The 20020-nt window shown below is 42.2% G+C and overlaps 1 protein-coding gene across 9 annotated transcripts in view; it reads left to right on the forward strand.

Moving 5' to 3' along the window:
* The first annotated feature begins 305 nt into the window (after nucleotides 1–305).
* The window catches only part of pax6b (paired box 6b), a 25351-nt gene continuing 5636 nt past the window's right edge, over nucleotides 306–20020 (forward strand). The window contains exons 1-13 of one of the 9 annotated variants that reach the window (XM_005915127.3): nucleotides 306–494; nucleotides 6345–6533; nucleotides 9554–9607; nucleotides 10485–10508; nucleotides 12953–13083; nucleotides 13385–13420; nucleotides 13505–13720; nucleotides 14089–14254; nucleotides 17509–17667; nucleotides 17971–18053; nucleotides 18141–18291; nucleotides 18865–18977; nucleotides 19229–20002. In XM_005915127.3, the coding sequence (XP_005915189.1) occupies nucleotides 6521–6533; nucleotides 9554–9607; nucleotides 10485–10508; nucleotides 12953–13083; nucleotides 13385–13420; nucleotides 13505–13720; nucleotides 14089–14254; nucleotides 17509–17667; nucleotides 17971–18053; nucleotides 18141–18291; nucleotides 18865–18977; nucleotides 19229–19396 (1314 nt within the window). In that variant the 5' untranslated portion in view covers nucleotides 306–494; nucleotides 6345–6520 and the 3' untranslated portion in view covers nucleotides 19397–20002. Of the gene's footprint in view, nucleotides 495–6012; nucleotides 6113–6238; nucleotides 6534–9200; nucleotides 9275–9553; nucleotides 9608–10484; nucleotides 10509–12952; nucleotides 13084–13384; nucleotides 13421–13504; nucleotides 13721–14088; nucleotides 14255–17508; nucleotides 17668–17970; nucleotides 18054–18140; nucleotides 18292–18864; nucleotides 18978–19228; nucleotides 20003–20020 lie in introns of those variants that run through there. The other 8 variants (XM_005915128.3, XM_014340431.2, XM_014340417.2 and 5 more) reach the window with 8 other exon arrangements.

The following is a 20020-nucleotide window of genomic DNA, read 5'->3' on the forward strand; positions in this document are numbered from 1 at the left end:
GAACAGAAAGATAGAAATCAAACTTTGGATTGAAGATAAAGTGGATAACATTCACTAAGGTGATGATGTAAATAAAAATCAAATCAATTATCAATCGGGGAGCGAGCCCGCAGAGTGAATTGTTAGCTGTCCGCCCCTGCACACAGCCGACACACCGGGAAAGTAAACAGGCCGGTGTGCTCCACATGTTGGTTACCTTGCGCACTTCCCCATTCTGCGCTCAGCGTCCTGTCCAAGGCGTGACGTCGAGTCGTCGCTCCAGCCAATCACCGCCAACTTGAGGCTGATGCTGAAGGGAAAGTTGCTGGTAAGAGTCGCAGATTTTTCCCCCCTCTCACTGACATTTCAACTTCACAACGGATTCAAAGGTAGATAGATTTTCATCGGGACCTATAAGTTTCTGTTTCTGTGACACGGAGGAGAGATCCGGGGAGGGAAGAAGCGAGTTTATATGCACAGGATATCGGTCAGACGCCTCTGCTGCCTTTCTTCCGGTGAGTTTGGCTGGACTATAGCCTACTTTTAAATAGTCTCCTTTTAAAATTTAAATCTACTGTAACTTACACGATAAACCTCTGAGAATATTTAAAGGGTATCCTTTCTGTATTTTTGTATTTTATTTCATTTTTTTTAAATGCTGAAAAAAAACGCAGTTAAAAGCATGCAGACTGATTTCAATTCGGGCGCACTGGGAAAGTTGGGGAAATTATTGGTTAAGTGTTTGCACGTTGCTTTGTGTATTACAGAGTAGGAAAACACCAAAACAAAGTGGAAAACAATAAGCCCAGTTCGTTTTTGTTTTTTGTTTGGTTTTTTTTGTCATCTATCGCACACGCGCACACAAAGTGTAATTAGCGATCTTCACACAGGAATTAAGCGCTCGTCATTTCTTTTAAAAAGCGGCTATTATTGTGCGAGTTACGCCTGGAGGAGAATTCAGCCTATACATCAGGAACGTGTACAGTGAGATCCATTCATCTATGCACGATCTATAAGCGCAATGGAAACGTCGATGTCCATCACCGGAAGATTTGATTCTGTGGGCTTTTTCATCAACATGACACGTCTGTGACATTTTGGAGAAACAGCGCGATATTTTGGTTGAAATGCTGTGAGTTAACGTTTAAAGTCAGAGGTACTGTTAAAGAACTAAAACACTTAAAAAAAGTTGTGAAAGCAACTTGCAAGCACGTGCTTCAAATCTTCAAAAACAACGAAGTGAAGTGACACGCGCGCCTTGGTGGTTTTCAGATTGATTTTGTTCGGAGGGCCCGGACCTGCTGTTTATGTTTGAGGTTATTACCATTTAATTTCTTCACACACCCCCTCGTCTAATTACGAGCTTTCAGTTGCATTATTATTTACACCCCTCACACATGTACTCATTTCCACACAGTATCTGGAAGTCTTTGGAAGCCTCGGGTCAAGGTTCTTGTATGTTTGGCTGCAGCGTGTCTTCCTGTCACACTGGCCGATCAGCGCTGTGACACCATTAGCCCCGGTGTTTATCACAGCCCTCAGCCTTTTGCTGAGGGCTTTAGCCTTTTGTGGACTGTACACATTCTGGGAACTACACAAGAACACGCCGTGGTCTTCACTGTGTCCCCACAAACTTTACAAATTGTTAGGTGGGGTTAAACCACACAGGATAAACTAAATAAAAACAAAATTTACCTTAAACGATGTACAAAGCACTCCACACTGTGGAGGTGAATGTGACTAGAAAATGAAGCCATTAGATGAGCCACGAGGACGTTAACTGTAACAACATGCTTAAAAAAATAATAAAGAGCAGGGTTTGAGCGTGTTTGGCATCCCGACAGAGCAAGACGGGGGCCACCTTAGGAAGCTACATGCGGCTGCCCACTCCGTGATGGAGTTGCGTTTCTTTATGTTTACTCAGTCTGATGAAAAATGAGTTGCCACTAATGGAGCTTCTGTTGCGGTACGCTCTCCACGTGCGCCACCACGCTTTCAAAACAGCAGATGGATAAATATCGGCGCAGAAGTCGAACAAGCAAGTGACTCTTTGATTATGGCTCATGAAAACAGAATAATACAATCGTAAACGCGCGGATGATTTATGCAAATAAACCGGCGACGTGCTCATGAGGAGAAATGTGACCGGTCGGCTCTGTCTGATGAATGACAGCTCAGAGCTTTGCAAGAATGCAGCTACACGTAAAAGTCGAAATTTTATACATCGGTGACAACAACAATAACAACAACAACAATAATAATAACAATAATAATAATAATAATAATAATTATTATTATTATTATTGTTATTATTATTATCAACATTTACAATACTGCTTAAAAACACAAATGATAATCATTTAATTGAGAATTTCTATAATAATAAGATTATTTTAAAAAGAATAGTAGAACGTTTATAATAAAAGGTAAATTAAAGTACATTTGTTATATTCATAAATATTTCATTTATATTTATTTATAATAAATAACAAATTTCTTGTATATAGAAAACTCATATTTATATAATTATTTGCTCACCAGTGAAAGTAGGTGTAATACAGTTCTGGGGCTTGTATGTGTACACCACTTAATATGTATTTAATTGTCTAAGAAAAAAAATTCCCCTCCTATATTAGATACAATTTAAATACAGAAAATGAAGATGCACACCACACCAGGCTTTTTATTGTCTGAGTGAATCACCGTGTTTTCCAAGCGATTATTAACTCGAACCAATGCTGCAACAATATTTATAATAGAAAGCTCAAAGGTCCTGATTTTTGTTTATATATATATATATATAATTTTTTTCCTAAGGTGAGTAAACTGTGACCTCCAGTGGAGGTCATCACGAATGTAAACAGTTGTCAATTTTAAATAAATAATAAATCAAAGCAGGCTTTTAGGTGTGGGGTCGTGTCCAAATATAGTGTCAAGTTGTGAAGTGAAAATGAGTTAAAATACTCTATCTTTCCTTCACCAAAACAAGGTTTTGTTTTTTCAGCTAGCTCTCTCTTTTTCTTTTCTTTCTTTTATTGTATTTAAAAGTTTCTGCAGGGGTACGAATACCACACTGCCTCAGGGGAAAATAGCGACGAGATTAGGCTTTCCTTTCAAGGCCTATGACATTAGTTGCTGCTAATCCGAATTGGGCTAATTGCTTTCCCAACATCACCCTTAAAGACTTTTACAGCAATGCAATCTACCTTATAAAAAGATAAATGTACAAATAAGAAATGTATATATTCATAGAGAGGTGCCGTTGACCTACTTGGCATATCACTTAGGTTTCTGAATAAATAAATAAAAAAATAATAAATAGATGAAAAACCAAAAAGAAATCTCTTGAGAATGGAGACAACGAATTAGCTCTTGGAGCGGATTTACAGCTTAACCAAAGAAATCAATAACATGCTGGAGGTATTGTTTCCAAAGAAAACTACTTGACACACTCATCGGGGAATCCGTCTTTCTATGAAGGCAGGTTAGTGGTGTGAATTTTTGACAGCTGCAATCTGTGACAAGTGAGTAGCAATAACATTTGCACTACAAAGGTGCCTCACAAATACACTTATTCAAGCGTCTCACCAGAAAGAATTTAACATTTAGGCAAGATGTTGAATGTGTTTTCTCGCTCAGTACTGTTACACTGATTATGAGAAGATGACATTCTACTTTTGACAACTTCCCTGTCTTATTACTAGAAACCAGCAGCTGCTAAAAGTGGCACACATCCCGTGCACGCGCGGCTGACCGAGGCGTCCACGAGGACGCAAACTTTAGCGCAGAAAGTTTCACCTTGCGAGTCTTCTTGCGTCAAAGAGTCAACAACCCACCATAGATTTTTTTGTATTACACGTCGACTTTTAGTTTAATTCCTTTCAAATGTCTTTTCTCAAATTAGCCACAACATAATCCATAAACCTGTGAACTTGAATTGCATTGATGTTTCATAATAACTGCTAATTGAAAGTTCCAACTTCGCCGTGTCCTTGATGTATTTTTTTTTTTTTACAGTAAATTATAACCAACACGAGGTCTCTCACTGCACAAACCCCTGTCAGGAGGGGCGACAGGGTTGGGTTGTGTGTGAGGGGGTGTTTGTGGTCTGATGCATTCTAATGGAGGGGTTCTTGACGTAAAATGTTTGGGACCCCCCCTCCTCTCTTAACTGATATAAGCTGCGGCCATTCACGGTAGGCCTATAGGCTGAGCCACCAGTCTAAGTGAGTAGAAACAATGCAGGAAGGAGAAACAGATGAATGTGCTCGTTTAGTTTACGGGTTGTTTGATGAAGGAGTATTGGCCAAAGTGTTGTTCCTCACCGCGGGACCCTCAGTGACAGTTTGAGCCGGTCCTCTCAGCTCATTATCTCGCCGGCCCACTGAGGGCCCCATTCAAGCCGGGCAGTCCCTCTCCCCCTCCCCCCTGTCCCTTCTCTCTCTCTCTTCTCTCTCTCGCTCTCTCTCTCACCCTCTCTCTGGCAGCGTCGTTTGTCTACTCATTGAACCCGTAGTCAGGAATGCGATGGTTGTTAGGGAGCCCTCTTTCACCTCCGAAGTGTTTTATTGATGAGCTCGGACTTCTCCTACTTTTTCACATGTCAAAGAAAGTCAAGTGTAGGCCTCCACGACTTCATTTCACGGCCTCCCATCCCAATAAGAAGAAGAAGAAAAGGGAAAAGAAAACGCATTTCTCTCCCCCTCCCCCTGCTCATGTCTGTCCCTCTCCCGTCTCTCTCGCTCACTCTCTCCCTCTTTGCCCTTTCACGCACCCCCTTTTCTGCTTCTCCACTTTGGCTTCAGCATCCAGACAAACCTCATTCTCTTCCCCTCGGTTTTCCTTTTTGGAATAAGCAACGGGGCTCCTCAGTGCCGAGACTGGTGCTGGCCAAAGCTGGGAGTGTACGCTCAAACACGGGCGCAGAGGGGGTTGATTTTGGGTGCGCTGAGGTGTGCGCTAATAGTCGGTCATTCAGCCGGCTCAGTTTGGGAGCGTGTGGCCATGGCTACGCACTCATTTGCTTTTACTTTATTTACGCGTGCTATTTGCTGTCAGGTCGCAGGAGTGACGTCGCCGTGCCTCGCAAATGTGTCCATAAAAAGCACCCGAGCCTGCCTAAAGGCCGGACTCTTTATGTACGGTGCTCTTGTTGACACGATGGGGGTGGTGGGGTGGGGTGGGCAGGGTGATACTCAAAAGAATCAACAAAAGCACGTGGTGGACATTTTTGGTTGCTTTGAGTGTGAGCGAAGGCGGACAAGTGCAAAATGATTTTCAAAGTAAAACAACTTTCTTTTTCTTTTTTTGGTGGGGGTGATTAGATGATTTACTTTGGAGCTCAATCGCTGTGATATAAGAGTTGAAAAGTGGTGGTTTTTCAAAGTAAAGGTTTTTAAACCTTCAAAGATGACTCCCAATTGCGGCACTTGCGCAGGTGCAACATCGCGCTACATTCAGTCCAGAAGGGAAAAAAGGGCGCTGAAAGTTTTACGCAGCGCGGATGTGCGTCTCTGTAACGTTAATCGCATCTGTAGTGCATCGGCTGCTTCATAAAAGGCACGCTGCAGCTCTTTGTAATTTTAATTTAGTGTTACGAGCTCCAGCATTCCAAGTGTGCGCTGCTCCACTGCTAGTTTCCGTCCCCCCCACTACAACAGACACACACACCACCACCCACCGCCCACCCCCCTTGCGGCTTCAGCTAGCCTCAGGTTGGCGCTGAGCATGCCTGAGATTCCCTGTGCGGACCCAATTCAGCCTGGAAGAATAGAGCCTTCCGTCCAATGGGCATTTCCGAGGCACTTCCTTTGCAATAGGGCAATATTCAGCAAGTGAGCGCAGAGTATTTGCATGCGTGGGCTGATTAGTGGGTTGGGAAGACGCGACTCTCTCTTTCTCTCTCTCTCTCTTCCCCGCTTTCTCGCTCTCTCTCTCTCTCTTTCGCTTTGGCTCGGCCCCGTTTCCCGCTTTGGCTGTGGTGCAGGGGGAAGTGTTTATATGGGGGATGATGACAGAGGTCGGGTCGCGCTAATGGGCCAGTGAAGAGCGGCGGAGGGAGGCGAGGCGAGGCGCACACAGCAGACCAGGAACACATACATTAATACACTTGTTCCATCACCAATCAGCATAGGTGTGTTCATTCTCTTACCCCCACCTCCTCCTACCACCACTCACTCACTCTCCCTCCCTCTTCCCCTCCTTCCGCTCTCTCTCTCTCTCTCTCTCTCTCTCTCTCTCTCTCTCTTCCCCATCTCTCTCTTCCCGACTCTCTCATTCGCTCTCTCACACGCCAGCGCGCATCCTCGCCAAACTCCGTGCGTCCTGACATCTGAGTTCACTGTCAATCTCTGTCTCCTTCGCAGGGATATCCCCTTCGTCTTCGCCGAAGACCACTGGAAACTAAATTTTTTTTCTCTTCGAAACTTCCCGGGAGAGAGCGATCCTGGTCGCCGCTTTTTTCTCCCCCTTCTCTCTTTCTTTGGTGTGGACAACTAGGCTGCAGCCCATAGTTTACCCAGGACTTTGATAACGACGCAGGATGCCCCAAAAAGGTGAGATCCTGACTAAAAGTTTGTCTTGTTGCTGTTAAATTATGTATTATTATTTGTGATAGCCTAAATTATTATTATTATTATTATTATTATTATTATTATTATTATTATTATTATTATTATTATTATTATTATTATTATTATTATTATATCGGGTTTATTCGCGGCTGTAAGTGGAGGGTCAGTGTGAGGTAGAGAGTGTTTTATCGTTTGGACTGTGCAGCCTGGACTCCCTCAAAAGTGCGAACAGCCTTTTAGCGTCTCTGTCGGTTTTATCTGCTCGATTTTTGGTTGTTGGGTTTAAGCCCACGGATAGCTTGCTGCTTATTTATGACAGCAAAGAGTAAAAAGTCACGTTGGGCCAGGACAGTGATCATCGTGGAGAATGGGGCGCAATGACCCGTTGAGGAAAGGTGTCAGATTGATTCATGCAGGCGAGTCACCCAAGCGCCTTCTTAAAAAAAAGCCTTCATGAAGCACTTGCTGAGGAGGCCCGTGTTCAGCGTGTTTGTTTGTGTGCCGGGGATAACACAACTTTACTCCTTGTCTCTAATCGTCTTCGCTTTAATGACAGCGACTGAACTGCTTTTACATTTTAGCAGTCAAGCTGTGGAGTATTTTAAAATACTCAGATAAAGAGTCCTTGGCTGGCCTCAAATTTAAAAGTAAATGTCTCAAAAAAATTTAAAATTAATAAAAGACAAACCGAGAAACAAGCACAAATTGTTGATGCTTTGAAACTATTTTTTTTAATCCACGTAAATAAGCAAAACCTATATTTTAGTGCAAAGCCTCTATTGTAATTTTAAATATAATTTTTAAAGAAAAAAATACATAAAATAATTAAAATAAAACTGCAATGAAAGAATAAATCACTCTGTAGCTTTCTATGTTAACTTACTCCTTTACTCTTAAATCAGATTAAGCTCTAATGCAATAAATGCTTTCTGTGACATGTGACTTTTTAAAAAAAATTTAATTCGCCTTCATGTGCATATTTTGTCTGTTAGCCAACAGCAGGGCCACTGTAGTTCAGGCCTACATGTTCTCCTTCCTTGTATGAATGTTGTGAGCGCAGGATCCAGCGGTCAGAATAAGCATGTTGAATTAACACATTGTTGTTGCGGATTACTAAAGGGAAAGAAATGCAGATTAGATCGCAGTTAACCTCAGGAACAACAACGTTTGAGCTTTCGACCTTAAATAAATGATTAACCACTTGGACCTTACAGGGCTATAAGCTACTGGCAGCAGTGTATTTGCAGGCTGAAGCCGGTCTCTTATTATTTTTATTTTTATTATTATTATTTCACGCACACATACAGAGATATTCACACCTGCTAAAACCGCCGTGACATTAAGTCGCGGCTAATAAAAAGATGTAGTATTATTTACAAGTTTCCTGTGTCTTTAAGATCAGTGGGTAACTCGGCCTATGCGGGCCAGTGTGAAGGAATCTGAATTTGATTAATGACCGAGCAGGCTATTTGTTACAACATGAAAGAAAGCTACACAATCTGAACGTAACGGCGTCCCTACGTGCATCTCACCGACTAGCCCGAGACTAAACACAATCTGTTAGACGTCGACATTACAGGCCATTTTACTCTGCACACAACACAACTTTGCACGGAGAGAGAAAATGAAAACTTCAGACTTCTCCCTCCGTGGCCCCCTTTTTATCTGTTCCCCCATTCAGAAGCTTCTTTAATGCATTTGTCTTTTCCAATTGAGCGCCCTACTGCGCTGTTGTGTCTTTAAAACCGCTTTACAACCCGCACCAGCAGCACAAAATAACCACCAAATATTTATAACAAGAAATTACTTTTCCAAAAAAAAAAAAAAAAATCTTGTTCTATAAAGCAGGGCAAACAAAACCCCACATTCACGCACTAGCGGCGCAGGGGTCACGGTCGTGTGTGTGTGTGCCTGCGTGTGTGAAAAAGAGAGAGTGCATGTGTTTGTGTGTATGTGTGAATGGTCCCGGAGGGGGTGGATGCATGCCTCCGGCTCTTTGTATTAATCTGAACTTGTTGGTGTGTTTAGAGGGGAAGCTGCGTGTTTCTAGTCGTGGAGGCCGAGTTTTCGCCCCGGGTTTGAGGTATACGGAGGCAGAAAAGGGGGTGCATTGTTGGGAGTCCAGCAGGCTTTGTACACCAGCTTTGTACCCCCTCCTGGTGTGGACTTTTGCGGATCAGTGAGGCGAGGTAGACAGCGTGTGTCACTGTACAGTTTCCACGACAGACTCCGCAAGAGGAAGGCTATCAAGTTTTAAAAACTACACTAAAGCCTCTTGCTGGGACGATGAGGAGCTGATTTCTTTATAAGGACTAACAAGAAAAAAAAAAAAAGGGGGGGGGGGGACCCACACCAGGACTATTCTTTTAAAGAGACAATGCTGTAAAGGAGTTACAGGCCCAATATCACATCACGGCTAGGCTGTTAGCTGAGATTTATTGTGACAGGTGCTTTCGGAAACAGGCCTAACAGACACGTGAAAATAACGAAGATGAATGTTGTCCCGCGTCGATTTTAATTGATTTGTTTGCCACCAAAATTTAGGTTATCTGTAAAAGTAGGGCAAAAAAATAAATAAATCTGAAAATTCAGTAAGTACATCAGTGTAGCTGTGGCTGTGCTAATGTGTTGTTTTGCTTTGTCCTATAGGGAGACATTAAGTAGTGAAAACGGCAGATGATTGACTAAATTGTTATAGCGTGGACAGTCAACTCTGTTTCCAGGCAAGTTTAATTAAAATACATACATACACTCAGGATGTTTTTATTTAAAAAACAAAACAAAATCATAATTATGGATCAGTAAATGTTTAAGAACCAGATCCGCAATTAAAAAAAAATAAAATTTAAATCGGACGACATGAGAAACTTTTTTTTGTTGTTCAAAGAAATGTTGCAAATTATTTGACACCTTAAAACAATAATAATAATAGTAAAACAGATCTGTACACCAGTTTTCTGATTTGCTGCTAACCACTTTTGTTATTTCCTTGTGACGCTTAGAATACCACAACCAAGCCACGTGGGAGTCTGGCGTAGCTTCAATGATGCAGAACAGTAAGTTGTTTTCTATATATTTTATTTTGAAACTTTTGATTACAGCCGCAATGTGGTTGCATGGAAGCAACACCCACTGACATTTTTCTATTTATAATTTTATCTTTTATATTTATTTATTGCACTGCTTGTTAACATACATTTCAGAAACACTATTTTTTTAATTTGATTTTTTTAAAGAGGGCAGATGCATGTGCAGTCATACATTTTCAGGATTTTTTAAGAGCAGGGATGATAATATTTTTAAGTTATTTGATGGCGCTTTCATTGCTGTTAATTTATTATTATCTCCCTCCCAAATGATAGGTAGGCAAGTTATTATTGAACAAGTTAATCACACGTCGTCCTTCCTTCTCCAGGGAGAGAGAGAGAGAGAGAGAGAGAGAGAGAGAAGGGGGGATTAGAGGGGGGTGCTGGGTTGAGAGGGAGATTTTTGTTTCTGCTTGAGTTGGTATTAAATAATTGCACAGCCGTCTGCATTAGCGTTAGAGCTGGCTGCCAGGCTGCATACAAGATTAGCTGCGTAGAGAAGAGCCCTGCATGAAACATGAGGGAATAGCAATAATGTCTTATGTAGATTAGTCCATATTCTTCACGGACAGACAGCATGAACTAGAAAGAAAATGCTCATATTATAACCGCAGGCCTCACTGTTAGGTGCAGGCTGAACTCAGAGAGGAAGATAAATATTAACAACCATATTGTCGTGGGTGCCAATCAAAAAAAACCCCAACCCAAAACATGGTAGATGAAGTTGCTTATAGGCCTCATGTGTTTAAAGTGGCCTCTTGCAGATGAATGATTTGTCTTGTTCCTGGTGTGTGTTGAAACCAAAAAGGATAAACATGAAACATTTTCTCTCTTGCTGCTGGACAAGAGGTGTATGACATCTGTGATGAAGGTGTGTGGAATAATTTTATTATATTATTCTCCATATACCTTGATGACGTGTCTGTGCTGTAACCTGTGCGCATTAGTCCGAGTATGTTTGAATCCAATGTTGGACCACGTGAGAGGTGGACTGTTTTATGTGTAGAGAGCTGTGATTCATAAGAAAGCGCTGCGGGAAAAAAAACCCCCCAAAAACACGAGTGGCTTACTTTTGTTTTTCTCCTAGTAGATTTTTTTTCCTTACGTTAAATGGCACAGCAATGTGATTTCTTTCTTTTAATCTTATCAGTTGTCAGTTATAGAGATGACAGAGCCTTAACAAACCTGTGTACAATACCCACTGGATTGATGTTAATAGGATGCTCCCCTGGCTTGGCGTGTGATGTCTGGTGCGAATTGCCGAGGAGATATCATTGGGCCCGGCCCTTTGGGTTGTCTAAAGGTCGCGACGGCCTCGCTGGCTTTTGTGCTAATAACTCCTGGGTGTATATAGTGGGGAGCGTCCAAATTGACACCATATGTTTTCCTATTAGTCGACTTGCAATAGAATACAAGGCGCATAATCAGCGCCAGCGGGCGAGATCGACTCCGGGCACTTGAGGGAATTGTGCCATGATTAAGACTTAACCTTAGGAGAGTTTGATTTTTATGTGATGTCGTTATCTGACGGGTTTTATCGATCCGGAGGATTTATATGATGGTTATAAACCAGAGGTGACGGAGCAACCCTGGAGAACCCGCAGAGCAAGGCTGCTTAATGTGGGTAGGCCAATTTCAGCGTAAGAAGTCTATTAATTCCACTTAATCCTGGAATTACCAAAGAGCAGGAGGGGATGATAATGGATTTACTATCAATCAGATCCACGCAGGAAGATTATAACACATAGCGGCCAAAAGGGATATGTTGCTCAGTTAAACAGGTTTATTCTCACTCAAGTAGCTATAAACAGGCCCGATCCCCCTATTTTTAATTTTCTTTCTTTCTTTTGTGTCATCTATATAAAATAAAGTCCGCATTTAAAGCCAACTCCTATGGCACATTTCAGCACGAAGACGCCAACCGATTCCACACAACAGGACTGCGGTGGCTGTGAGCATTTGTTGTCAAATACAAACAAGGGGGGGAAAAACTGCATGTCACTTTTAATATGTTAAGAATCGAGGCGCGCCCTCGTTTGTGTGACCGCGCGTAGCCCCTGGCCACCTTAAAAACGAAGTCTCCCTCGGAGGGTAAACGAGTAGCGTCCAATTTTGTCTGAGTGATATCCAAATGCAGACAGAAAGGGTCGTTTTATCATGCTACTATTTGTCGTGACGATGCGATTTTCAAAAGCAGAGCGGTGTCATAAAGTGACATGCCTGCCACAAGTGCTCCAACTGATCTTTTCAATTAGCCTCCCATGCATGATCCGAGGCGACTTCCGCCTATTTCCAGAAATTAAGCTCAAACTTGACGTGCAGCTAGCTTTATTTTAAAGACAAATGTCAGGCAGGCTCATCATATTTTCCCCCTCTTCTATATTTGGAGCTTATTTATTGCTAAGGAGCCTCTGCTCCCGGAGTCAATGTACCGGGCGGCAGCGCAGGGGAAGGGAGCGGAGAAACAGAGAGCAGCTCAGGCACTCCGGGGAGTCAGCTCTCCCTTTTGGCTTCAGGTTTGCGGGCTTTTTCTGCGCTTTAGAGCGATTCCATACAATAATTTAAGGATAATTTCTAAATATCACTAATTTTTTTAGACAATAAGCAAAAATAAAACCTCATATTTTAAAGCTAAAATCTTATTGTTTCCTTGTCTTTTTGATGCGTAATTATGGCATGTTTTTTATAAAGGATTGTCATGGGAAGGATTTTAGCGATTTAATATCGTTTTTCCTACAAGATGCTTTTGAATTGATGCTAATTTAACACATTATTGTAGTGGAGTGTTTATGGGATCGTCGGTGTGGCTGGTTATTGTTTTAAAGCACTGTTTGTGAGAGAGGTGCAGTCTTGGTGATGGGAGTGGATAACGGTGCGGGTGTTTTAAAGCCCAAGTTTGCCGGTTTGCTACAGGAGTTTTTTCTGACCAGATCATCGACTGAGCTGTAAAATTACTATGAGGAAAAAATTCTATATTTTTTTATTCGGTGTATGTCGTGCTGCTGTGGTTTGATCAATGTTTTTGCATGTGTTACTAAATAGCTGATGATGCGCCGAACCTCACAACAGCTTAAAAAAAAGATTTCTGGAGTGCACTCCGGTTTAAGATATTTTTATAAAATCGTGTGAGAGTTTATTGTGAAACTTCTCTATTGCTGTGTGCTCTGCATCATATCACATTGCATCTATAACCCGATTATTCTGAACGCTTAAATCATTCTGCTCACCATTACTTGGAAGCCGTTAGCTTTATCATATATTTCAAGAGGAGCTGCGACATGATTTGATGACTCCGGTGCTTTTGTCTCCATGTAGGTCACAGTGGCGTAAACCAGCTTGGTGGTGTGTTTGTTAATGGCAGACCGCTGCCGGATTCCACCAGGCAGAAAATAGTTGAACTTGCTCACAGTGGTGCTCGACCTTGCGACATCTCCAGGATACTCCAGGTGACAATCCCACTCCTTTTTATGAACAGAAAACGCCTTCATAGAGACGTTGGTCTCAGTGAATACAAGGAAATTAATAATAATATCCAAAAGCAAAAATATTGAAAACAAACCGATTTGAATTTTCAATTAAAGCCAGGTTTCCAGTAGCAGTTCACGACCGCTTTAAGCCAGTAAAACCACTTATTACTTTGCAATTAAAGGAATGTTTTAAGGACAACAAACGGAAAAGTAATCTGCCTGCTGTTGTAAAGAATAAATGCCTAATATATCATTCAAGGCATATTTTCTGTATTTATAGACCCATGATGAAGTCCAAGTGCTGGACAGTGAAAAGGTGATAATTATTTGAGCCATCTTAGCATTTCCGTTCATAGTCGTAAATAATGTATGTGAATTGTGTCTTTTGTTTCCCGTCCAGGTATCCAACGGCTGTGTGAGCAAGATCCTTGGTAGATATTATGAAACAGGCTCCATAAGACCGAGAGCAATTGGCGGCAGCAAGCCCAGGGTCGCCACTCCAGAGGTGGTCGCGAAAATCGCGCAGTACAAGCGGGAGTGTCCGTCTATCTTTGCGTGGGAGATCCGTGACAGACTTCTGTCGGAGGGGATCTGCACCAACGACAATATACCCAGTGTAAGTGTATTGACTGTAAGTTGTGTGCATGATTTAATTTGCCACATGAAATGACTTTTTTCTCATGCACTGGAGGAAAAGGAGAAGGGCATCCAACCATTCAGTCTTATTAAGTGCACTGCGATTCAAAGCGTGGGGCACACATTACTGCGTATGTGATCAGCCAAACATACGCTCGGTTTTGATGGGGCTCGTTGTTCATTTGTGCGCTTTGCCAGAAACATCTTCCTGTACATATTTATTATGATTATAATGCTCGCGTTATGCGTGTAAGAACACGTGTTTTGCCCGCACGAGCAGAGACGTGCCGATGCTGCGCTCCATCCAATCCGAATCCAGACTTTTATCATATGTAATTTGTCATTCAGGTGTCATCAATAAACAGAGTCCTCCGCAACCTGGCTAGTGAAAAGCAACAGATGGGCGCAGATGGCATGTATGACAAGCTGAGAATGCTCAACGGTCAAACAGGAACTTGGGGGACCCGGCCCGGCTGGTACCCCGGAACATCAGTGCCAGGGCAGCCCAACCAAGGTGAGCCTCATTGTCATGCAGTAGCAATAAAGACACCTTGACGCACGCACAGTTGTGAGGTTCTCTACCAAAAAAGAAGTATACATCCGGGTGGTGTGCTGACACGCACTAACATTTATGGTCACCCACAAAAGCATCTGATTTGAATTCAATGCATTAGGTTTAAAGTGAACTTAGTGAGGTCACCACAAGTTGCCATGTATGAATAGGTTTACGGCCTACTCTTCCGGTGATTCCGACCCGTAGCTGTTTGCAGGAAGGTATTGTATGGTCATGCTTTTGATGCTCTGAACAAGACTGAAAATGTAAAACTAGTCGATCAGAGGAAGCCATAGGCCATGCATGCATTCTGAATGTCTCCACTGTCCCAGACATGGATGTGCGTGACAGAAGCTTGTCCTTTCAGCAGAGGTGTCCATCCAACAGCCTGCATTTTCCTCCCCGATGGGGAGGCAGGGAGCCGGGGGAGAGCTGTGTGCGGCGATGTTAGCACAAAGGAATGCTTTTCCTTCACACGCAATGATTAGTTATGGGAACAGTCCTCACTACGTGTAATTGCTCATTAGAGAGGGCTTTGTCTCTCATTATGGCAACATGCAGGAGTGTGGAGATGGTGAGGCTGCTGTGGAAATGTTCCACTTCAGAGGGTTTCCTGACGGCCCACTGCAGGCCAAATACCGAGCAGCTTTTCTTATAAGAAACTACAACTTTGCAGGCAGGAGTTTGCGATCACGGTTTATTTGCACATGTAAAGCGGAAATGCAAGGGTTGGAATTAAGTCCGACAAGATTTAATAAATTAACTAAAAAAACAAAAACAAATTAGCATTTGTGTGACGGCAACTGGTCACGTGGGGCTGTCCACGAGCAGTAAAGCGGGAAAGATCATATTCATGGCTAAAATAATTCATTTAATGATGAAGCTATAACGGCTAATTTAAATAATAATAATAATAATAATAATAATAATAATAATAATAATAATAATAATAATTATTATTATTATTATTATTAATAGATGTAACTATTTAATGTTAGGTATTTAATTATAATAATGATCATCATTTTCATCTGTTGTATATATTGTTTTTCAACCTAGATTAAAAAAAATCTCCAGAAATAAAACATATAATAATAATAACAATGATATAAAAATCTAAAAATAACAAAGTTGTGTTTGATTAAGTATTTGGGTAAAACAGTTGTTTCAAGGGAACGAAAATATGTTTTCAATCAGACAGCCGAATAAGCACATATAATGGCTACATGGAGAGTGACAGGGCCCCAAAAGAAGACAACTCTATCCAAAGAGAAACGAATAAAACTCCACACCGATGCTGTCTTTCATCTCTTTCTCATGCTCAGTCGCTGGCTATATGGCTCTAAATCCCGTCTATAGGATTTAGTCTCTCACTTTCTCTTTCAGTTTTAAGCGGTTTCTCAAGAGTGTTTTGATCCAGTCTCAGCAGCTGAAAGGTGCCGCAATTGGTTCGGTATCTCTTTTTTTTTTGCTGCTTTTCCGCCTCACTGGCTGAGACATCGTGATACTAAAGAATGAGTTTATTTCCCAGCGCTTTTATAAAGAAAACAAATCCCATCCTAGCGTCAGTGGGTCTGGCGCACGGATAATAGCTGCACATTCACTCCTTTTTATAGATTATCCGGAGTGAAGAAACAAATAGCGTGGATACAAACTATTGGCCTATAGAAGAATACTTTGGCTATTATGCAGCAATGGAAATTGTCAAGAAATGTGTCCCATCAGGTTTCCTTCACTGAACAAAAACGGACACATATAGACACACTAAATGTGTTTGGAGGCCTGCGTGATGCAGGGAGAATTTGCACGCAGCGGAACTATGAGGAAATGTGTAATTTGGTTTATTTTTCTATGAGGCAAACACGTGTTTTATTTTGTGCTATCGCTCTATAGTTCATAGAAACACATTAAGTAATTGGCTGATCTTATAATCCACGTAGGTGAACAGTTACTCGGCCTTTTTTGCACCTTTTCCCCAGTTTTGCAACAACCTGGAGTAGAGGACTCCAGCTGCTCGGCTCTGGGGTTTTTTAGAACACAAATAAAATTTGCTCTGAAAAAGAAAATGCTGAAATGCCACTTCGTAGCCCCAGAGCGCCATCGTTGAGATATTACATAAACCTCTATCAACGCACCCGCTGCTTAATTTCGCATTAACTTCTTGGTGTGATAATGATGTCCAACAACAAGACAGACATTAGTCGATAAGCCTCGCCCTGCGAGTGAAGGGGCCTTCAGGCCCACCGCGGACAAACAGCAGCAGTGAATAGATTGGCCTTATTTTGGTTGTTCAGGGGGTTGCATGCTCTCTCCTCACTCATTTGTTTCCAATTGAAGACAGAAATCCTGACTGGCGTGTAGCTGGCCGGGGGACGTGATTAATGATGGTAGTGGATAAGGGTTAACACACTGGACTCAAAGCTCTGTTGACTGGGATCCTCGTGCGCACAATGCCAAAGTACTATAGCCTGTGTGCCTCCAGAGAGAGGGGATCCTTTTGTCATCTCCTCCAAAAGCTCCCCTCCACACACACACACACACACCCACCCCCATCCCATCCCATCCCATCCCATATATTACACCCACCGAGGGCTCACTGCTCGTCCCTGGCTGTGTCCATAGTTTAATGGTTTCCCTTACTCCTGAAGGCATTGTATCATTCTGAAAAGCGTCTTCTTCTATTCAAAAGTTGGTGGTCACCTCAATGGCCATACCAACGCCCATATGGGAACGGCCATTGAGGCACTGCTCTGTCCAGGAGGAAAAAGGGAGGGGGTTTTGGAGCTGTGTAGAGAGTTTGGGTTTTAAATACATTTCATAGGCTCTGAAAAGAGGCTCAGCACATCTTGTCACATTTCTCTTAACCTTTTGAGAACACACGCCATTGTTGGGACACGATAAGTACGCGGAGCTTTCCCCTTAGCCAGCCTGTTTTTCCCACAATATTTTATCAACAGTTTAACCACGAAGCCGGTTTGATGTTGTTCCTTTTTCACGCAGCCAGTCGTCTGTAAAGTGGCAAACATTAGGAAGAAATTGCAATAATTCCTCCAATTTTGAAACAAATTAACCATGATGGGTGCTTTAATTAATGATGTACCACCGAGGTCTGTACAATTAGCGCTAGGCTGATACAACACGAGCCCCGATAATTAATTATTCAATTAAGCTTAAGTGAATGTATATTTCCATTAATTTCTCTCTCCTTTTTTTAGATGGCTGCCAACAACAGGACGGTGCAGGAGAAAACACAAACTCCATCAGCTCGAACGGGGAGGATTCAGAGGAGACACAGATGCGTCTGCAGCTCAAGAGGAAACTACAGAGAAATCGCACATCCTTCACACAGGAGCAAATCGAAGCACTGGAAAAAGGTCAAATATGCAGTGGATAATTTGTATAATTCGTTTTAAACATCCAGACTAATGTTTCATCGATAACACAATACAAACATTTTGGTTATTGTAAGCAAATTCAAAGAAAACGCAAACTGCGTGAGGGACTACATTTCTTCATTACACTGCGTTAAATAAGAAGCCTAATTAAAAACCTAATGTTTTGGATCCAGGGCGAACGACACGCAATTGTTTCACTAATAGCTCTGAATAAAATTAACTGCCCTTGACCTAATCTTATATTTACTAACACCTATACCTGTGTGATTAATCCCACTGCAGAATTTGAAAGAACTCATTATCCAGATGTTTTCGCGCGAGAAAGACTAGCAGCGAAAATCGACCTGCCCGAGGCAAGAATACAAGTGAGTGATCGCAACTTTTATGAGCACGTTTAAAAGAGGTTTTAAACTTGAAGCTAAAATTATGCTTTTCCCATCCTTCATCTGCAGGTATGGTTCTCAAATAGGAGAGCAAAGTGGAGGCGAGAGGAGAAGCTGCGGAATCAGCGCCGGCAGGCCAATAACTCCTCAAGTCACATTCCCATCAGCAGCAGTTTCGGCACCAGCGTCTACCAGGCCATTCCACAGCCCACCACACCGGGTAGGTCAACCTAATCAGAGATATTACTTTGACCATATGCCCAGTAAGGTAAAATAATACTTAAATTTAATTTTTCAACTGAAATTATTAAAAGTGCAGTCCTACTTCACACACGCTGCACAAGCACACACTACTTTGTTAAAAAAAATTTAATGCATTAATACTGTGATGGGTTCCATAGGCTCAGTGGGTTAAATATTTACTAAACAGTATCATGCCACAACCTGCGGATTCATATAAAAAGGGCAAAGGAGGCCTCGGTGGCTGTGCGCTCTAGTTCGCATGAAGAAGCGCCGTTGCTTCCCTTTGATGGATGATTGAGCAAAACTTCTCAGCTGACTATCTGAGCAATTACCGAATCAGGCACGAGGGTACACCGGCAGAGCTGAAGCTCGTGAAGTCAATCACCTGAGGCTCTCGCTGTAGAGCTATCTGTCCGGGCCCATCAGCCTGTCAAATAAGGCGTCACCTTCCGCACGCACTGCTTAACGCTAATGAGATGACTTCTCTCACCGGAGCTCAGTGTGTGTGAGATTTCTGCGGTTTCAAGCGAGTTTTCATTTTCATCCACAGTGTCTTTCACCTCGGGGTCAATGCTGGGTAGACCTGACACCGCACTCACAAACACCTACAGTGCGCTGCCGCCGATGCCCAGCTTCACCATGGCAAACAATCTACCTATGCAAGTAAGTCAAATACTCTGCATACATTACATACGAGTGCTTAAATAAAATGAATTTAAAGCTGGGTTTTTACAGTGACTGGTGTGACTATAAGAGTGGCAAAAAAAGTACAAAATTACATAGGCCTGCATACTGTAACTAAATGATTCGTGAAATAATTTGATAGTGTTAAAAGCAGACAAACTAGATTACAGACTACTGAGCTGCAAATTCTGGTTGGCTAAGCTAATGTAACATTCTCTCCTCATTTTTAGCCCAGCCAGACCTCCTCTTATTCCTGCATGCTGCCTACCAGTCCGCCTGTGAACGGGCGGAGCTACGAAACATACACGCCCCCTCATATGCAGGCACATATGAACAGCCAATCTATGACCACTTCTGGTACCACCTCAACAGGTAGGCAGAAAATTTCACTTTTTTAATTGTTTATTTTTAAAGCAGCCTGCTTGGGAGTTAAAAAAGCAAACACTGCACTCTTTGAAATATCTGCCACCTTTCCAGTAATCAGGGGATACTACAGAGTCATGTCTGATTCATGATCTGTCATCCCAAGTTTCCTTTTCCTTTGGTTTAAATGTCTGAGGATCTATATCTCTACATCGCACATCATTTTTCTCTCCGCAGTTGCATGAACGAGGCTCATTTCTTTGCCACTCTGGGCCATCATGTCAACCCCACTACTCCAGCCCATAGTTTAGTTCCACCCCATTAGGATGTTACTGAGAGCCATATATACCGGTTATAGTCATGAAGAGTTAATCATGCATAACCACATTTCCTCTGTGCTAAATTGCTAATTAATTTGATTCATTTGCTGTTGTATTCTCTCTGTTTAAATGCCATTGCCAAAGCCTCAATTTATCGAGCTTGCAAGCATTTTACCGAGCCACCACGTGCAGAGCTTTGTGACTCATTGCAGGCCCATGCTCATCTACCTATTTGCAAGCATTTAAAGCACAATGCTCTGTTAGTTAACTGTCGTACTAACCGTGCATGGTAAACCTGCTCATCTAATTTTAGCATTTAGACAGCTTTTTTTTTTTTTT

The sequence above is a fragment of the Haplochromis burtoni genome, unplaced genomic scaffold (assembly GCF_018398535.1).
Source record: "Haplochromis burtoni strain Fernald_Lab_line unplaced genomic scaffold, NCSU_Asbu1 Contig_11, whole genome shotgun sequence".
Lineage (NCBI taxonomy): Eukaryota > Metazoa > Chordata > Actinopteri > Cichliformes > Cichlidae > Haplochromis > Haplochromis burtoni.